The sequence below is a fragment of the Phoca vitulina genome, unplaced genomic scaffold (genome assembly GCF_004348235.1).
Source record: "Phoca vitulina isolate PV1807 unplaced genomic scaffold, GSC_HSeal_1.0 scaffold4, whole genome shotgun sequence".
NCBI classification, from domain to species: Eukaryota; Metazoa; Chordata; class Mammalia; order Carnivora; family Phocidae; genus Phoca; species Phoca vitulina.
Genome location: NW_022589707.1, coordinates 75,588,772 through 75,607,770, shown reverse-complemented (window position 1 = coordinate 75,607,770; position 18,999 = coordinate 75,588,772). Strand labels below are relative to the sequence as shown.

Here is an 18,999-nt window from a genome sequence, read left to right as displayed (position 1 = left end):
TTTATCACCATTTTCTAGTTCAGTGTCTGCTAGAGATTAGGTTACCAATAAATGTTTGCTGAATAATAAGTAAATGAATTCTAGTCCTGGAAAAATGGAGTTGGAACATTTTTGGTGAGTCAGTTTATAATTATATACACTCCTGGATCAATGGCACAGACATTTGTAAACATTCCATAATTCAAAAAATATTTCAAGTTGGTTTTGGCATGCATTGTGAGTGTATTTTTGTAGCTGATTTGCTTTCTTGATTATGCTCTATTTTGGATAATGTTAAAGTGAATTTGTGTTCCGACATATTTTACTTCAGAATGGTTAAAATTTTCTGGAATTTAAAACAGAGTCCAACCAGAGCAAAACTGAATGAGGTAATGAAGGTTTACCTAGAATTTGACTGAGGTTACCTAACAGGAAAATACATCTTGGTTTATTCTTCAAATAGATTTCTCTTTTCAAAAGATCTTCACCATTGCTCCTCAAAACAATAATATAGGAATGAAATATCTATTTTTATACCACTTTACAGTTATATCAATCAGAAGATTTTGGTCGCAACATAACAGAAAACCCAATCTAAATGGCTTAAAATATCTTATGTACTATTACCTCAATAACAAGAAGTCCTAAGATAGGGCTGGTCCTGGGTTCATTATTTTAGCAGTTCGTCAAGGAGCCAGTAGCTTTTTATCATTCTGTTCTGCCAACCTCCACAGTTTGGGTAGCTCTCCTCATGAACACAAGACAGCTATAGTTGCTCCAGGCATCACCTCCACGTGCAGAAACTTCCACAGACAAAAAAGGGAATAGCTCTGTCCTGGATCTTATTTTAAGAACTAAGAAATTTCTCAGAAAGTCCCCAAGGGGATTCACCTTACTTTTCATTACTTAGAACTGGGTTATAAGCCATTTCCTAAAACAATCACTGGCAAAGAGATGAAATTACCATGCTTGGTTTACACGAGTCTAAATTCATCCCCTTGGGATGAGGCCAACCTAATATGAAACACATGGCACAGCAGCACATCAACATGTGGATACTTGAATAAAACTGTCATTCTGTTAATAAGGAGGGAGGCAGGAGGAGAAGAAATGCATTCTGGTAGAAAACCAACAATGTCCCCCTAATAACTTTCTAAAGTCTGAAAGCATATTCAACTGAAGCAAAGCATCTCCTTAGTCAATGCCAAGAGTCAGTTTCCCCAAGGATAAAGGATATCATGATGCTCTTCACACTATACAATGAAGACTTTCCAATTATTTTTAAAAGGGAGAGGTGGGACGAGAATAAAAAAAATAAAAAATAAAGCATTTTCTTGATTCATAGTAGTAGTTTAGCATATTGTGTGGGCCATCAACAATATCATTAATTTTTATATAGTTTTTCTTAGATTTTTATGGTATATGTGCACTTTATAGATTCATAAACAGTATCACTCCACAGATTAATTTGACATAAAGAAAATGGCTGTAAATTTAACACATCAATGTAATTCAAAATATTATATTCTCCATTTCATAACAAAATGTCTTAGGATTCATGCTAACTAAACTTAGGTTTTCTTGACATCTTTAACTTAAAGCAGTACTGTACATGTATTTTAGCTAAACACTTATAAATTAGGCATCATTTAACTTATTTTTAAATGAGTACTTCTTTAGAATTGTAATATACCTTATATCCATAGCATGTTGGATCCAGTCCTCTCACCTTACTCTGAGACATATAAATCAATGAAAATTAAAACCACTCTGTAAATATGTTATCATGATGATGAATAAGCATGCCCGTTGTCCCTCCCCATCTTTTGTTACCTTAACATTAGAGCGTTATCCTAGGCATTATGCAGTCCATCGGCCATTTGGCCATGCAAATAAAAATAATCAAATTTCATGGGGTGCCTGGGTGGCTCAGTCGGTTAAGCATCTGCCTATGGCTCAGGTCATGATTTCAGGGTCCTGGGATGGAGCCCCATGTCAGGCTCCCCGCTCAGCTGGGAGTCTACTTCTCCCTCTCACTCTCCCTCTGTGCTTTCCCTTTCTCTCCCTCTCTCTCTAATAAATACATAAAATCTTTTTTTTAATTTAAAAATAAAATAAAAAAGTAATCAAATTCCAAACTATTAAAATCTGACTTCTCATTATCACTTCTTAAGGACTAATATATATGAAACTTAGAAATCATCTGGGTACTTGATTTCATTATGTCTTTATGGTCTCCCACTGTCAGAGCTAATCAGGGTTAAAAATACCAGTCACAGTTGAAAATTAATAGGTGGCTATGCAAGGTTTTCAGCTAGATTTATCACACATGGAATAATTTGATGTAACTCTTTCCCTAAAATAAGACTATATCCTCACATGCATAAATATCTTTCTGGGACTATTGATTTAAAAACTGGCATTAAACCGGGGCGCCTGGGTGGCTCAGTCGTTAAGCGTCTGCCTTTGGCTCAGGTCATGGTCCCAGGGTCCTGGGATGGAGCCCCACATCGGGCTCCCTGCTCAGCGGGAAGCCTGCTTCTCTCTCTCCTACTCCCCCTGATTGTGTTCCCTCTCTCGCTGTGTCTCTGTCAAATAAATAAATAAAATCTTTAAAAAAAAAAAAAACTGGCATTAAACCTTAGGGTTTGAAAAATGTGTGTGTGCACCCACATGCATGTGTGTATGTGTGTAATTTCCATGTATACAAAGAAGCAAAATAAATCTGCTGTTCACTAGAGTGATCTCCCACACTAAAGAGAAGCAGAGGCACTTTCAACTAAAGAGGAAAAGGAGATTCAGCTACAGATGTTTCAGAAGAAATACTAAGAAAGAAGGTTTTAATACTTTAACTGCCGACAGGTAAGAGCATCTTGATAACATTCTTGCTCTTCCAGAGGGGGATCAACTTCTTTCTATCTAGGCTCCAATCCTAACACCAACAAAATGGCCACCCCCTAAGTACCTGACTTGCTAGAAAGACAAGATTATATATAGTTATTCATGTTCAAGGTGCTTTTGGAAATAAGCCAGGACTTTTGGGTGGTTTTAGTTACCTTTTAAAAAGCCTAAATGCTGGTTACTTTTTAAAGAAATGTTGTGTAGTAAAGAGTTGCTTTAACATCTTTACAGCATAGACTGCAAAGAAAGGCAAACTGGGGTCAACTATGGACTGATGAGAAGGCTTCACCGACGTAACACTGGACATTTCATATACCTGAAACTTGCTCATGCTTGCAATCTAGCTAATCAGATTTTAAAAAGTTTAGGTTATATCGCTAGATAAAATGTGGGTTTCTACAGCAGTTGTTATCCTTCTTTCATGTATATTCCAGCTAAGTATAAACCTTCCTAGGCACAGCAATACAAAATACTGGGATAAGCAACACTGATCACCTATAAAAGGAAAAATAAATGTTAAAAAATATATTTCTTACACTTAACATTTTTACTCAGACAATCTCTATGATCTATGAAGTGACAATGTAAAGTGCAAACCACTTTTATGCTACTCATAATCCATGGCAACATAAATAATTCAACATTACATTTGGGAAACTCATGTTTTAAGAAATTTCTTCAAACACAATGTAATGTGAAAAATAGATAAATAAAATATACTTTTTTAAATTAAATAAGTTTGCTTCTTCCTGCTCACTCCACAGAGTCACTTAATAAAGTTCATGGTTATTTAAAGAAAAATCTGATTTCGTATGCACAAATTTCACTACAGGCAGTTCGGAGGTTTGAAAAAAATTCTTCTACAAATTTGTCATTAAAAAATCATTGTCTATAGAATATCTTTTATTTGAAACTATAAAAGTTTATTTTTTTCTATCACCATTTTTGTTTTTGGCAATTATTGGATACTTAATGACTGCGATGGTTTTGACACTGATTTTTTTAAGTGGGCCAAAATAATAAAATGACATAAAATCTCACATGGATTCATATAACAATTACAAGAAGTAATGTATTCCAAGATAGAGCAACCATATAATTATAAATTTTGAAATAAATCTGATCATTTATTTAAAATAGCTACTCATTAGCCTACTGGGTCTTTGAAAATCAAGACACTGGATGCATTTGAGTGAAAATTCAGTCAGTTTTCATTTATTTATGTATTTTATTTTAATTTTTTTATTCTTATGTTAATCCCCATACATTACATCATTAGTTTTAGATGTAGTGTTCCATGATTCATTGTTTGTGCATAACACCCAGTGCTCCATGCAGAATGTGCACTCCTCAATACCCATCACCAGGCTAACCCATCCTCCGACCCCTCTGCCCTCTAGAACCCTCAGTTTGTTTTTCAGAGTCCATCGTCTCTCATGGTTCGTCTACTCCTCCAATTTCCCCCGCTTCATTCTTCCCCTCCTGCTACTTTCTTCTTTTTTTTTTCTTAACATATATTGCATTATTTGTTTCAGAGGTACAGATCTAAGATTCAACAGTCTTGCACAATTCACAGTGCTTACCAGAGCACATACCCTCCCCAGTGTCTATCATGCAGTCACCCCATCCCTCCCACCCCACCCCCCACTCCAGCAACCCTCAGTTTGTTTCCTGAGATTAAGAATTCCTCATATCAGTGAGGTCAGATGATACATGTCTTTCTCTGTTTGACTTATTTCGCTCAGCATAATACCCTCAAGTTCCATCCACGTCGTTGCAAAAGGCAAGATCTCATTCCTTTTGATGGCTGTATAATATTCCATTATATATATATAACACATCTTCTTTATCCATTCATCTGTCGATGGACATCTTGGCTCTTTCCACAGTTTGGCTATTGTGGACATTGCTGCAATAAACATCGGGGTGCACGTACCCTTTCGGATCCCTACTTTTGTATCTTTGGAGTAAATACCCAGGAGTGCAATTGCTGGATCATATGGTAGCTCTACTTTCAACTTTTTGAGGAACCTCCATACTGTTTTCCAGAGTGGCTGCACCAGCTTGCATTCCCACCAACAGTGTAGGAGGGTTCCCCTTTCTCCACATCCCCGCCAACATCTGTCATTTCCTGACTTGTTAATTTTAGCCATTCTGACTGGTGTGAGGTGGTATCTCATTGAGGTTTTGATTTGGATTTCCCTGATGCCGAGCAATATTGAGCACTTTTTCATGTGCCATTTGGATGTCTTCTTTGGAAAAACGTCTGTTCATGTCTTCTGCCCATTTCTTGATTGGATTCTTTGTTCTTTGGGTGTTGAGTTTGATGAGTTCTTTATAGATTTTGGATACTAGCCCTTTATCTGATATGTCATTTGCAAATATCTTCTCCCATTCTGTCGGTTGTCTTTTGGTTTTGTTGACTGTTTCCTTTGCTTTGCAAAAGATTTTTATCTTGATGAAGTCCCAATAGTTCATTTTTGCTCTTGCTTCCCTTGCCTTTGGCAATGTTTCTAGGAAGAAGTTGCTGTGGCTGAGGTCGAAGAGGTTGCTGCCTGTGTTCTCCTTTAGGATTTTGATGGACTCCTGTCTCACATTGAGGTCTTTCAATCATTTGGAGTCTATTTTTGTGTGTGGTTTAAGGAAATGGTCCAGTTTCATTCTTCTCCATGTGGCTATCCAATTTTCCCAACACCATTTGTTGAAGAGACTGTCTTTTTTCCATTGGACATTCTTTCCTGCTTTGTCAAAGATGAGTTGACCATAGAGTTGAGGGTCCATTTCTGGGCTCTCTATTCTGTTCCATTGATCTATGTGCCTGTTTTTGTGCCAGTACCATACTGTCTTGATGATGACAGCTTTGTAATAGAGCTGGAAGTCTGGAATTGTGATGCCGCCAGCTTTGCTTTTCTTTTTCAACATTCCTCTGGCTATGCGGGGTCTTTTCTGGTTCCATACAAATTTTAGGATTATTTGTTCCATTTCTTTGAAAAAAGTGGATGGTATTTTGATGGGGATTGCATTGAATGTGTAGATTGCTCTAGGTAGCATTGACATCTTCACAATATTTGTTCTTCCAATCCATGAGCATGGAACATTTTTCCATTTCTTTGTGTCTTCCTCAATTTCTTTCATGAATATTTTATAGTTTTCTGAGTACAGATCCTTTGCCTCTTTGGTTAGATTTATGCCTAGGTATCTTATGGTTTTGGGTGCAATTGTAAATGGGATCGACTCCTTAATTTCTCTTTCTTCTGTCTTGTTGTTGGTGTATAGGAATGCCACTGACTTCTGTGCATTGATTTTATATCCTGCCACTTTACTGAATTCCTGTATGAGTTCTAGCAGTTTTGGGGTGGAGTCTTTGGGGTTTTCCACATAAAGTATCATATCATCTGCAAAGACTGAGAGTTTGACTTCTTCTTTGCTGATTTGGATGCCTTTTATTTCTTTTTGTTGTCTGATTGCTGTGGCTAGGACTTCTAATACTATGTTGAATAGCAGTGGTGATAGTGGACATCCCTGCTGCGTTCCTGACCTTAGGGGGAAAGCTCTCAGTTTTTCCCCATTGAGAATGATATTCACTGTAGGCTTTTCATAGATGGCTTTTATGATATTGAGGTATGTACCCTCTATGCCTATACTCTGAAGAGTTTTGATCAAGAGAGGATGCTGTACTTTGTCAAATGCTTTTTCTGAATCTATTGAGAGGATCATATGATTCTTGTTCTTTCTTTTGTTAATGTATTGTATCACGTTGATTGATTTACGGATGTTGAACCAACCTTGCAGCCCAGGGATAAATCCCACTTGGTCGTGGTGAATAATCCTTTTAATGTACTGTTGGATCCTATTGGCTAGTATTTTGGTGAGAATTTTTGCATCCATGTTCATCAGGGATATTGGTCTGTAATTCTCCGTTTTGATGGGGTCTTTGTCTGGTTTTGGGATCAAGGTAATGCTGGCCTCATAAAATGAGTTTGGAAGTTTTCCTTCCATTTCTATTTTTTGGAAGAGTTTCAGAAGAATAGGTATTAATTCTTCTTGAAATGTTTGGTAGAATTCCCCTGGGAAGCCAGCTGGCCCTGGGCTTTTGCTTTTTGGGAGATTTTTGATGACTGCTTCTATTTCCTTAGTATTTATAGGTCTGTTCAGGTTTTCTATTTCTTCCTGGTTCAGTTTTGGTAGTTGATACATCTCTAGGAATGCATCCATTTCTTCCAGGTTATCTAATTTGCAGGCATAGAATTGCTCCTAATATGTTCTTATAATTGTTTGTATTTCTTTGGTGTTGGTTGTGATCTCTCCTCTTTCATTCATGATTTCGTTGATTTGGGTCATTTCTCTTTTCTTTTTGATAAGTCTGGCCAGGGGTTTATCAATCTTGTTAATTCTTTCAAAGAACCAGCTCCTTTTTTCATTGATCTGTTCTACTGTTCTTTTAGTTTCTATTTCATTGATTTCTGTTCTGATCTTTATTGTTTCTCTTCTCCTGCTGGGTTTAGGCTTTATTTGCTGTTCTTTCTCCAGCTCCTTTAGGTGTAGGGTTAGGTTGTGCACTTGAGACCTTTCTTGTTTCTTGAGAAAGGCTTGTATTGCTATATACTTTCCTCTTAGGACTGCCTTTGCTGCATCCCAAATATTTTGAATAGTTCTGTTTTCATTTTCATTGGTTTCCATGAATTTTTTGAATTCTTCTTTAATTTCCTGGTTGACCCATTCATTCTTCAGTAGGATGCTCTTTAGCCTCCATGTATTTGAGTTCTTTCTGACTTTCCTCTTGTGATTGAGTTCTAGTTTCAAAGCATTTTGCTCTGAAAATAGGCAGGGAATGATCCCAATCTTTTGGTACCAGTTGAGACCTGATTTGTGACCTAGGATGTGATCAATTCTGGAGAATGTTCCATGGGCACTAGAGAAGAATGTGTATTCCGTTGCTTTGGGATGGAATGTTCTGAATATGTCTGTGAAGTCCATTTGGCCAGTGTGTCATTTAAAGTCTTTATTTCCTTGTTGATCTTTTGCTTAGATGATCTGTCCATTTCAGTGAGGGAGTGTTAAAGTCCCCCACTACTATTGTATTGTTGTCAATGTTTCTTTGCTTTTGTTATTAATTGCCTTATATAATTGGCTGCTCCCATGGTAGGGGCATAGATATTTACAATTGTTAGATCTTCTTGTTGGATAGACCCTTTAAGTAGGATATAGTGTCCTTCCTCATCTCTTATGCCAGTCTTTGGTTTAAAATCTAATTTGTCTGATATAAGGATTGCCACCCCAGCTTTCTTTTGGTGTCCATTAGCATGGTAAATGGTTTTCCACCCCCTCACTTTAAATCTGGGGGTGTCTTTGGGTCTAAAATGAGTCTCTTGCAGACAGCATATCGATGGGTCTTGTTTTTTAATCCAATCTGATAGCCTGTGTCTTTTGACTGGGGCATTTAGCCCATTTACATTCAGGGTAACTATTGAAAGATAGGAATTTAGGGCCATTGTATTGCCTGTAAGGTGACTGTTACTGTGTATTGTCTGTGTTCCTTTCTTGTCTATCTTACTTTTAGGCTCTCTCTTTGCTTAGAGGACCCCTTTCAAGATTTCTTGTAGGGCTGGTTTTGTGTTTGCAAATTCCTTTAGTTTTTGTTTGTCCTGGAAGCTTTTTATCTCTCCTTCAATTTTCAATGACAGCCTAGCTGGATATAGTATTCTTGGCTGCATATTTTTCTCATTTAGTGCTCTGAATATGTCCTGTCAGTCCTTTCTGGCCTGCCAGGTCTCTGTGGATAGGTCTGTTGCCAATCTAATGTTTCTACCGTTGTAGGTTACATGTCTCTTCTCCCGAGCTGCTTTCAGGATTTTCTCTTTGTCTCTGAGACTCGTAAGTTTTACTATTAGATGTCGGGGTGTTGACCTATTTTTATTGATTTTGAGAGGGGTTCTCTGTGCCTCCTGGATTTTGATGCCTGTTTCCTTCCCCAAATTAGGGAAGTTCTCTGCTATAATTTGCTCCATTATACCTTCTGCCCCTCTCTCTCTTTCTTCTTCTTCTGGGATTCCAATTATTCTAATGTTGTTTCGTCTTATGGTATCACTTATCTCTCGAATTCTGCCCTCGTGATCCAGTAGTTGTTTATCTCTCTTTTTCTCAGCTTCTTTATTTTCCATCATTTGGTCTTCTATCTCACTGATTCTCTCTTCTGCCTCATTTATCCTAGCAGGTAGCGCCCCCATATTTGATTGCACCTCATTAATAGCCTTTTTGATTTCTACTTGGTTAGATTTTAGTTCTTTTACTTCTCCAGAAAGGGTTTCTCTAATAACTTCCATGCTTTTTTCAAGCCTAGCTAGTATCTTTAAAGTGATGATTCTGAACTCTAGATCTGACATCGTACTAATGTCCGTATTGAGTAGGTCCCTGGCAGTTGGTACTACCTCTTGTTCTTTTTGTTGAGGTGATTTTTTCCATCTTGTCATTTTGTGCAGAGGAGAATAGATTAATGAGAGAACAAAATGCTAGCAGGGTAACAACGTTCCCAGAAAATATACTCTAAACAAATCAGAAAAGACCTGAAGCAGTGGGAAAAGAAAGGGAAAGAGAGAAAAAAGAAAAAGAAAGAAAAAAAGAAAAAAGAAATAGATAAAGATAAAAACAAACAAAAATAGAACAAAACAAAACAAAAAAAAAACCAGAATGTGATCAAATATGATCAGGCTGGTATATAGATCAGGGCCACACACTAGATTTTGGGTGTATTTTGGTCTGTTAGAAGAAAGTGCCTCCCAAAATTTTAAAGAAAGAAAAACTTATATATGTACAAAAATAAGGGTTGATATGATGAAGGGATGGAATATGACTGTAAAGATGGAAATTATAAAAAATTTTATAAAAGGAATTGATAAGAAGTTGTTTGAAAAAAGAAAGAAGAGGATTAAAAAAAAAGGAAAAAAAAGGGAGAGAATGTTATCAGGCAGGGGAGTAGAAAAAAACCATACACTAGAGATTTAGGGTATATTTTGATCTGTTAGGAGAAACTATCTCAAAATTTTAAAGAGAGAACAACTTATATATATATGCCAAAAATATGGGTAACTACTATGAAGGGATAGAATATGACTCTAAAAATGAAAAATAAAAATGTTTTTTTAAAAAAGGGATTGATAAGATGTTGGTTGAAAAAGGGAAAAAGAAAAATTCAAAAAAAATAAAAGAGAAAAAGACAGTTAAAAAAAAAATTAACTTTGAAAGACAAAAGAATCATGGTAAAAAAGCCATGAATTCTATGTGCAGTATTCCCCTAGCGCTGGAGTTCTGCCGTTCTCATTGATCGGTAAACTTGGTCTTGGCTGGCTGTTCTCGCTGATCTTCTGGGGCAGGGGCCTGTTGCCGTGGTTTCCAAATGTCTTTGCCAGAGGCGGAATCACCCCACCCTTGCCCGGTCCAAGCTAAGTAATCTGCTCGGGTTTGCTCTCAGGAGCTTTTGTTCCCTGCAAGCTTTCCGTACAGCTTTGGAGGCGGAGAGTGAAAATGGCGGCCTCCCAGTCTCCGACCCGGAGGAGCCGAGAACTCGGGGTCCCGCTCCTCAGTGAGCCCCCAGAGAAAAGCAGTCAGTCACTCCCGTCTCCCTGGTCTCCGGCCGCACTCCGTGCTCACCCGGCCTGTGACCCCGCGTTTCTATCTCTGGCACACGACCCTGGGTGGAGTCTCCAAACCCAGCAGATCCCTGCAGTGCGCTCCTGCGCCGCTCCTCCTGGGGGAGGAAGGTGAGTCTCCCCGGATCTGCCGCTTGTTGGGTCCCTGCTGGAGGAGCAGTGGCCCAATTGTGCCGCAGATCACGGTTTATGGCAACCCCGAGCTGAGAGCCCGTGCCTGGGCTCCGTCTCTGCAGCCGGCAGAGCTCCGATACCTGGGAGCTCTGCCGCACTCAGGCACCCCCGGTCTTTCTGTGACCCCGAGGGTCCTGAGACCACACTGTCCCACGAGAGTTCCATCCCCCACTTAGCCACCGGAGTGACGTCCCTCAGTGGAGATGACTCCTAAAATTTCCAATTTTGTGCTCCGCGGCTCTATCACTTGCCAGAAGCGGCTGACGGAGCCCCCTCCCCCGCCGTCTATCCTCCCGAATATCGCCTCGGATTCACTTCTCCGCACGTCCTACCTTCCAGAAAGTGGTCGCTTTTCTGTTCAGAGAGTTGTTACTCTTTTCTTCGATCTCCTGTTGAGTTTGTAGGTGTTCAGAATGGTTTGATCCCTATCCAGCTGAATTCCTGAGAGGAGACGAAATCCAGGTCTCCTACTCCTCCGCCATCTTGCTCCGCCCCTTATTCAGTCAGTTTTCAAAGAAGGAAATTTTTCTGTTTCTTCCAGACTATCCAAAACAGTCAATACCATATCCTACATTTAATACAAATTTTTAAAAATTTTTTTAAATTTATATAATAATGGAATTTTTTAAAAAGAGTTGATAATGTGTCAATGAAATGCAATAATGGAATATTGGAATAATGGAATTATTAATTCTCTATGATGATGTGAGCATCTTACAGCACTTTTTAGCAGATGTATGTCTTTTACTAATTGAATTCATTAATTATGAATCTATTATTAAATTATCTATATGATATTAATTCAAATTTACTTTTATTAAAGGAAATATCACATTGGTCCTTACTGGAGGCAGAAGAGAGAGTTGGGAATGAAATGAAATAAATCATTTTTAAAAGGTCACAATACTAAAAAATTTGTAAGACCCTGTTCCATGTATTTGTCATGTAAATAGCCAGATTGTAGCTAAGAATTTTTTTTTTTTTTAATTTAGTATTAGACACTGGAGCTTCAAGTTAGAGTTTTCTATTGAATTCAAAGATAGGATTAATTCAACTAAAATTCTAAAATCATTGGGGGGCTGATGGTAGATATATTGTTGGTTGCTTCATCTTGAAAGTGTTACTATAGAGAATTTATATTAAACTACTGACATTCTGACAAGTGCAAAGTAAGCTCTTTGCTGAATTTTTATGCATTTTTATTATATATGGTGTACTGTGAACACTTATGAATTAAATCTTTTTTTGTTTTATGAGGTACTTGATTTCTAGCTGAGAAGTAAAAGTTCATCCTTAAAACATAATACTTGTGTCTAAAACAGTCACATGTAAAAAGTATAAATAAATTCCTAAACTTAAATTAGTGAATTCTAATAGGATTTCAATGCTTGTCAAGCCTAGAGTAAATGATTCAATATATTCACCAACTGCTTAAAAGAAAAGATATGGGTACAAAGGAAATAAACTACTGAATGAAAACAAACAATGGCTAAAATATGAAAATAAATATAAAACAGTAATCTTTACACATAAAGGCAGCATCAGTTGGAGTTATTTTTAAAAGGTAAAAATATGTTCCATTCCACTTAATGGCATTACTCTTCACACTAATGTTTTACAAAGAAAAGAATTTATTTTACTCTACAGAAAAACCTCAAGAATACTACTTGAAAATTACTCATACTATTAATTAGTCAATCACTTCATATATTTCAGTTAGTTTTCAATAAAGAGTAAAATATCTTGAAAGTTAAAAACATTTCATATGTCACTAGCTCAAAATGACCAATGTCTGGAATAACATTTATTTGGAATAATACGTAATGCTTATTATCTGCCAGACACTATCTTATTTAAATACATAACTTATTTAATATTCTCAAGTTACTCTTACCACTCCAGGCTAGATAACTTGCATATAGAGCCCATAGTAAGTGGCATACTTGAGATTCAAACCCAAGTAGTGGTTAAATAACCACTGTTCTATCCTACCTCTTGAGGGAAATGATTCAACCGGGGTCTGCTATGCATTTGAAAGCCACTGTTTATAAACTATAAGCATTCGGGGTTGTCAAATGTGAAAACTTTTTGCTAATTATGGTAGTGAATGTGTGAGTTTCAAGAAACTAAAAAGGAAAGTGAGCATAATAAATATGCCAAAAGATCACACAGTATAAATGTTAAGAGCTGAGATGGTGGCACTTAAATACTTCAGCTGTGATTTCATCCTGAAATTACTCTCATTCGAAACACACACATAAAAAAGCAAACAGTCATATTTACCATTCAAGGTCATACCATTTAAATTACGTACATACACCAAAAACTACAGTAGGATCATCCATAAATAATGCTCAAAGATAATTGTCTCATTAACCTGGTTCCCAAACATTAAAGATGTTTTATTCTAAAATAATTAACTGGTCAAATTGTTCTAACAATTTGATTGTTTATTGGTCAGTAAAATTCACATACCTTAAAATGGAGGCCAAGTCACCTTTATTGGAGAAAATTTGACATAATTTACTTTTACCTTTCCAAATAAAAAGCAGCATAGAGGTTTAACTGTATGATACTAGCCTGAAGTCAGTCAAGAAGAAAGCATGACTCTTAATACATGTGGATCTGCTTTCCTTTGAAAGCAGCTTTGAAAGGAGCAATAGGAGGGAGAGCAATGTACATCTCTAGAACTGAATTTCAAAGGCCTTATTTGGCCCTTCTTCCACATGGGAAGAATTAGAAAACTTTTTGCCTTTTATTTTCCATTGTAAGATCCTAAATGGGAAAATAAGTCCAGGCTATGTAGGTCTCCATGTGGGATTAGATGCAGTAGCAGCCATAGTGCAAGGAATGTAGGACACAATGGTCTATGTAACTGGCTGCTGTGAACTCTAGTGGCAAACTTTAAAAAAAGAAAGAAAGAAAGAAAGAAAAATCTTTACCACTTCTGCACAGATCTCAAAATCCCTTGAAGACACTTCCTTCAACTGGGTCTGCTGCATTAATGAGATCATGGAACAGAACTGCTAATTTAGAATTAAATGCTTTGGTGAGGAAAGCATTATAAACTAAAAAGCCAGAGTTTATAAAAAATAATTGGATGTGACAATAAGTGGTATTTTTCATATATGACTCACCACTGTGTGGATTAAAAGGCAGCTTAAATTAAAAACGGAATCCCTTGAATTTAATTAAGTGGCTTTTAAAAATGGTTTTAAGGACATTTAAGTAATGTAGGAAAATTATGACACATCGACTTTGTCTAGTATGTCTTAAAATCCTACTAGTTCACTTCTTTTAAAATTATAATTTAAAATTATGACAACTAAAAGAATTGTTAAATCACTGTGTTGTATACCTGAAGCTAATATAACACTGTATGTTAATTCTACTGGAATTAAAATACAAAACTTAATAAATTTTTTTAAAATTTTTAAAAAATAAATACAGTGCTGAAACAAAAAATAAATACAAGTAAAAATAAAATAAAATTATTACAACTGTAATGTCAAATTAACCAAACAAGTAAATAAAAATTGAGTAAACAGTGCAATTTTATCTGGTGCACTTTTTATCAATATTCTTGTTATTTAAAAATCTCCTTTTCTTTGGAAAATCTGCCTTAGTTTACCTGATTATATATGTAGCTTCTATATAATTCCCAGTGTTTAAATGAATATTCAGAAATAAATTATCTCATTCATATTTTAAAAATACAACTTCTGAACAAACCATGTTAAAGTTTTTCAGCTATGCTAGTTTACTGACTCACTAGAAATAAAAATACTGAGCCAAGAGATTCTAAATATTTTTCCAGCAAGTAAAATCTGTAGTGAAACCCAAGACACACAGGCACCATTATCTAACATTCTGAAAATTTCACTTTGCTTACAATGATAAATAAAATAAACCTATCTGTTGTCTGACAAGGGAAAGAATGATTTCAACAAGGGAATAGTTTATATGAATCACCATATTTAGAGAATATACAAGAAGATTAGATTTTCTACTACAGTTAAGCGAGCATCTTTTTTTTCTTTTTTGATCAGTCAGGATGTGAATCAGGTTCCTGAGGGGGCTCTGTGAACATCATTACAAGCATCAATCATCAATGACCAAGTGAAGCCCAGAACTGAGAGTTAACAGAGAAAGAAAAGAGATTTTTCCCTAAATATATCACTTTATGTTTGTATATTCCATGAGTTCTAAAATCAGTACTGTTTCAGATAAGATATTATATAGAAGTTGGGTGATCAGAGACTACCTTGGATCAAATCATTGCAAGATTTACATGACATCCAGTCCAGGCCCCATCTTACATAGAATTCACGACATCTGGTCATGTTTGCCTCTTCATAAAGACCCCAAATGACGGGGAGCTCATGAATTCACAATATAGCCCACAGATTTTTGGAAAGTTATATAAGAAAGCTCATCATCACCATCTTCTTCTTCTCTCTCTCTGTTTTAGAAAACTCATCTTCTTAATGTAGGCAAAGATGCTTCATCCTTTAAAAATTTCTATAAATTTACCTTAGTTTTGCCCTATGGAAGTTATCACAGGATAGTCAAAATTCCTTTTCTTATTTGATAGCTTTTTCGTATTTAATGATAGCTTTCATGCCCTCACTTTTCCAAGTTAAGTCTTACTACTGGATTTTATGGAATATATCTATAATACCGAATAATCTTCCTTTCTTTCTTTTTTGGACACATTCTTGCTGCTAGAGTTACAGTTTGCCAGGATCCATCTCAAAATGCAGTGCTCAGAAAGAATACAACATTAAATCGTGGTCATCACTGCAAATTATACTAAGACAATCATCTCCTTCATTAGGATACTATCATTAGTCCAATTTAACAACACATTAACTCTTGCTGCCACTTACCACTACAAATACCTAGCTTCTGCCAATAAAAGCATGGTCATTAGTTGTGTGGTGGATTTCCTGGACTCAAAACTAGAACTTTACATTTGTAACTACTGCTGTAAGATAATATCATGACATTTAATAAGTTAACATGAATCCCTATATTTGAGCCTTCCTACCTAACTTACAAATCTTCAGTTCCATACAGTATTGAGCTATGTTGACCTACAAATCAATGTTTACGTTAGGCTATCTCCAGTCATCAGTTATTAATACTCAAGAATCCCCAATGAAAATGTTTTCTTGTATGGTAATTTACATTTAAGAAATTTTGCCGAGACTTCTTTTTCACTTTTTACTTTTTAAACTGGTTTCCTAGAGAAGAACATCTCCCTAAGTGTTTCTTGATAGTTGGTCATGCAGTAAGATTAAGCGGTTGTTCAAAATTCAGACAATGGCATGCTCAATTTTATCTTTGAGGCAGGACAAACGTAAAATCATCAACAAGAAACCTTTAGTCTGATATGAATTTGCCTATATATATACACAGCGCACATGAAATGAGCCACAGTACATATACAAATCCCATGAGGAAAACAAAGATAAGCTACTTTATTCTAGTTAAAGTTGTCCTCTTTCCAAGAAACTTTTATCTCCCTCTTCCCTCCTTCAGGACCTATTTTCCCTTCAGCAAAAACAGAGTTTAAATTAGAGTTCTGCAAGACCCCAGTCTCCCTAAGGCCCCATCACAGCCTTCAAGTGAGGCTCATCTCAGCCAGGTTGGAGCTGAGGGAGCCTGAGCTGTAACCAAGGGGCTTTTCCATCCAGCTCCTCCTCAGAAACACACCCCTCAAATCGGAAGCCAAAAGAGAGTCCAACCACAGAGATCTTCCACTCAACAAGGGCAACCCCTGAGGAGAGAACATTCGGGTAACCATTTCTCTCCTCCCGACCCCCAACACCAGAACCCGCTCCTAGTGCCGCGCCTTCTTCTCGAGCCTTCTCCCGCCGGCCAACTCGGGGTGAGCGCCCGGGTTAGTCAGTGCGCACGTGACGCGCGGTGCCCACATGACACGACCGAGGGCGGGGGAGGGGGACAGAGGAGCGAAGCAGGGAAAAAGTTAAGGAAGACCCGTCAAAGCGCCCAAAGCAATCTGTCCCTTCCCTTCTTCCTCAACTAGTGGCTCCGGGAGGGATCCTTAGGGGATGGCTGCGGACCAAGGCGTCTCCGGTCCAGCTCCCCAAAAGGAGGGCGTACTTCTCCGCCCGCCTCGCCACCCTCTGTTCCTCCCCACCCTGCTGGTGATGCCGCTGCACCCTCAAGTTGTTCCTTCCTCCCCTTTTCTCCCTCCCTCTTTCCTTGCTTCCTCCCTGCCTTCCTTCCTCCCTTCCCTAAAAGCTCTTCATCCACTGCGGGCTAAGCCACTGACGCACATTCAATTTGCCCCGGGAGCTGGCCCGCACCTCTGAGGTCACACAAGGCCAAACACCTTCCAAACTGGAGGGTCTAACTGCGCAGACAAAGTTGCACGCCACACCGCAACCTGCCCCTCCCTTCCATTTAGCAGCCCCGTTCGGATCCCCTGCAAAGCTCACTTGCTTTGCCGGTACTCTCTCGACCTCACCCACCGTCGCGCCACACACACCCTTCCACACGCGAGCCCACCCTTCCATTGCTCTGCGCTTCGAGCCGTCCAGCCGCCTGGCAAAGCACCCAGCAAGCCGCTGCGCTCACCTTGTTTGACACACTTGAGTCGGAGGGGGTCCTTGCAGTGTTTGATCACGGCCAGCACGTCCCTGATGGTGAGCCCCGCCACGGGGGTCTCGTTCACTTCCAGCAGCAGCTCCTCCGACACCAACTTGCTGCCGCTCTCATAGGCCACCTTGCCGGGCTTCACCTCCCCCAGGTAGGGGAACTGTCCGTTCTCGGCGCCCCCCTTCAGTTCAAAGCCCAGCTGGCCCTCCGGGTTCCTGCCAATGACACTCTCATGGACTTTGCTAGTCCAGTGGCTTTTCTTTTTCAAGCTTTTGGACATGGCAGTGGGGTGAGTCGCCTCAGCTCCTGAGGGGTTCCTTTGGGGTAGGGGAGTTGGTGGTCAGAGAACGAGGATGGAGGAGCAAGGGGGCCAAGAGGTGAGAAGAGCAGACTTTGCCTTCCTCCCCCTTCTGTTCGGTGCTTTCCCTCTTCTTTGGATGGAGTGTGGATGATGAAGGGGGAGGATGAGAGGGACGGCTGGGCAGAGGTAGGAGAGCTTGGGTGAGGTTGTGCTGTCCCTTGAATGACACTCAAGGCTGTGGCCCCGCAGCAGAGGAGAGCTGTGGTGGCGGCGGCGGCAGCGGCGGCGGCAGCCTGAGCGAGCAGTAGCCGAGCTGGTGAGCGAGTGGGGTGGGGGTGGGGAAGGAGGGTAGGGATGCCGGGGGCCACCCCTGCGTGGTGCGAGTGGGAGCGCGCGCGCGCCTGGGTGTGTGTTGTTAGCTGATATCCATGGTAGCTGCAGTGGCAGCGGCAGGGTCCGTGTGTGTGTGTGAGTGTGTGTACTAGTTGTACTGTACTGGCAGGAGGGGAGGAGGCAGAGGAGGAGGGAGCAAGCTGGAGGGGGAGGAGGGCCGCGCGCGCGCGCCGGGTGGGGAGCCGCTTCGCCACTGTCTCCGCTCCCTCCCTCCGCAGCTTGACCCGGTAGTGAAGGCGGAGAGAGAGGCAGGCTGGGTCCGTCTGGCAGCCTACGAGAAGAGGCGGGAGCGGGAAAGGAGGGGAGCCGAGGCCCGGCCTGGGGAGGCCGGCAGGAAGGGCTTCGAGCCCTGTGCGGACCTTTTTTCAGCCTCCAAGCGGCCGCGCGGCTCGTTAGGCTGCTGCGCCGTGAGACGCCCGACTTCCTCCAGACTAGCGCTCGGCGGGAGCAGAAAGAGCGAGACCTGGACTTGCGGCGCGCCCCCGTGACCGCGGCTTTGGCGGGAGCGCGGCGAGCCCCCTGGCGCGGGACCCTGCCGTGGGAAAGCCGAGCTGGTGGCACCCCGTGGACCTCTGGGGGAGGCCTGGGCGCGGCGCGCCGGGTGGAGGCGGAGGAGTTCTCTGTGGAGAGAGGCTTTGTCTCCTCACGTTTTCAGTCAAACTTGTCGCGGAGTTCTCAGAATTCCCCCTCAGAGGAGCGGAAAGTTAGGGAAGTGCAGTCTAGTTACCCAGACAGCGGGGAGGCAGAGCATCGCTTTGCGGGGTGCAGGCCCAGCCCGCGCGTCGGGCCGGGATGGGAACTTAGCCGAGGGGAGGAGTTGTGTGCTGAAAGGCGATTCCAGGGACGTCGGGGAAGGGGCTTCACTTTTCCTTGTTAGGAGACGCGGAGCGAGGGGCCGTGGGGTGGGGCGGGAGAACGGTCGCCTTGGGCAGCCTCCTGGGCGAAGTGGGCTGTTTCCCCCGGGAAACTGCGGCGGAG

General features: G+C 40.2%; 1 protein-coding gene across 3 annotated transcripts in view; it reads right to left on the bottom strand.

Moving 5' to 3' along the window:
- MAGI2 (membrane associated guanylate kinase, WW and PDZ domain containing 2) overlaps window positions 1–18,036 on the bottom strand; it is a 1,320,571-nt gene extending 1,302,535 nt beyond the window's left edge. For 2 of the 3 annotated variants that reach the window (XM_032401138.1, XM_032401137.1), the window contains exon 1: window positions 17,307–18,036. In XM_032401138.1, coding sequence (XP_032257029.1) covers window positions 17,307–17,607 — 301 coding nt within the window. In that variant the 5' untranslated portion in view covers window positions 17,608–18,036. The remainder of the gene's footprint in view (window positions 1–17,306) is intronic. The other variant, XM_032401139.1, reaches the window with a different exon arrangement.
- Between the last annotated feature and the right edge of the window lie 963 nt (window positions 18,037–18,999).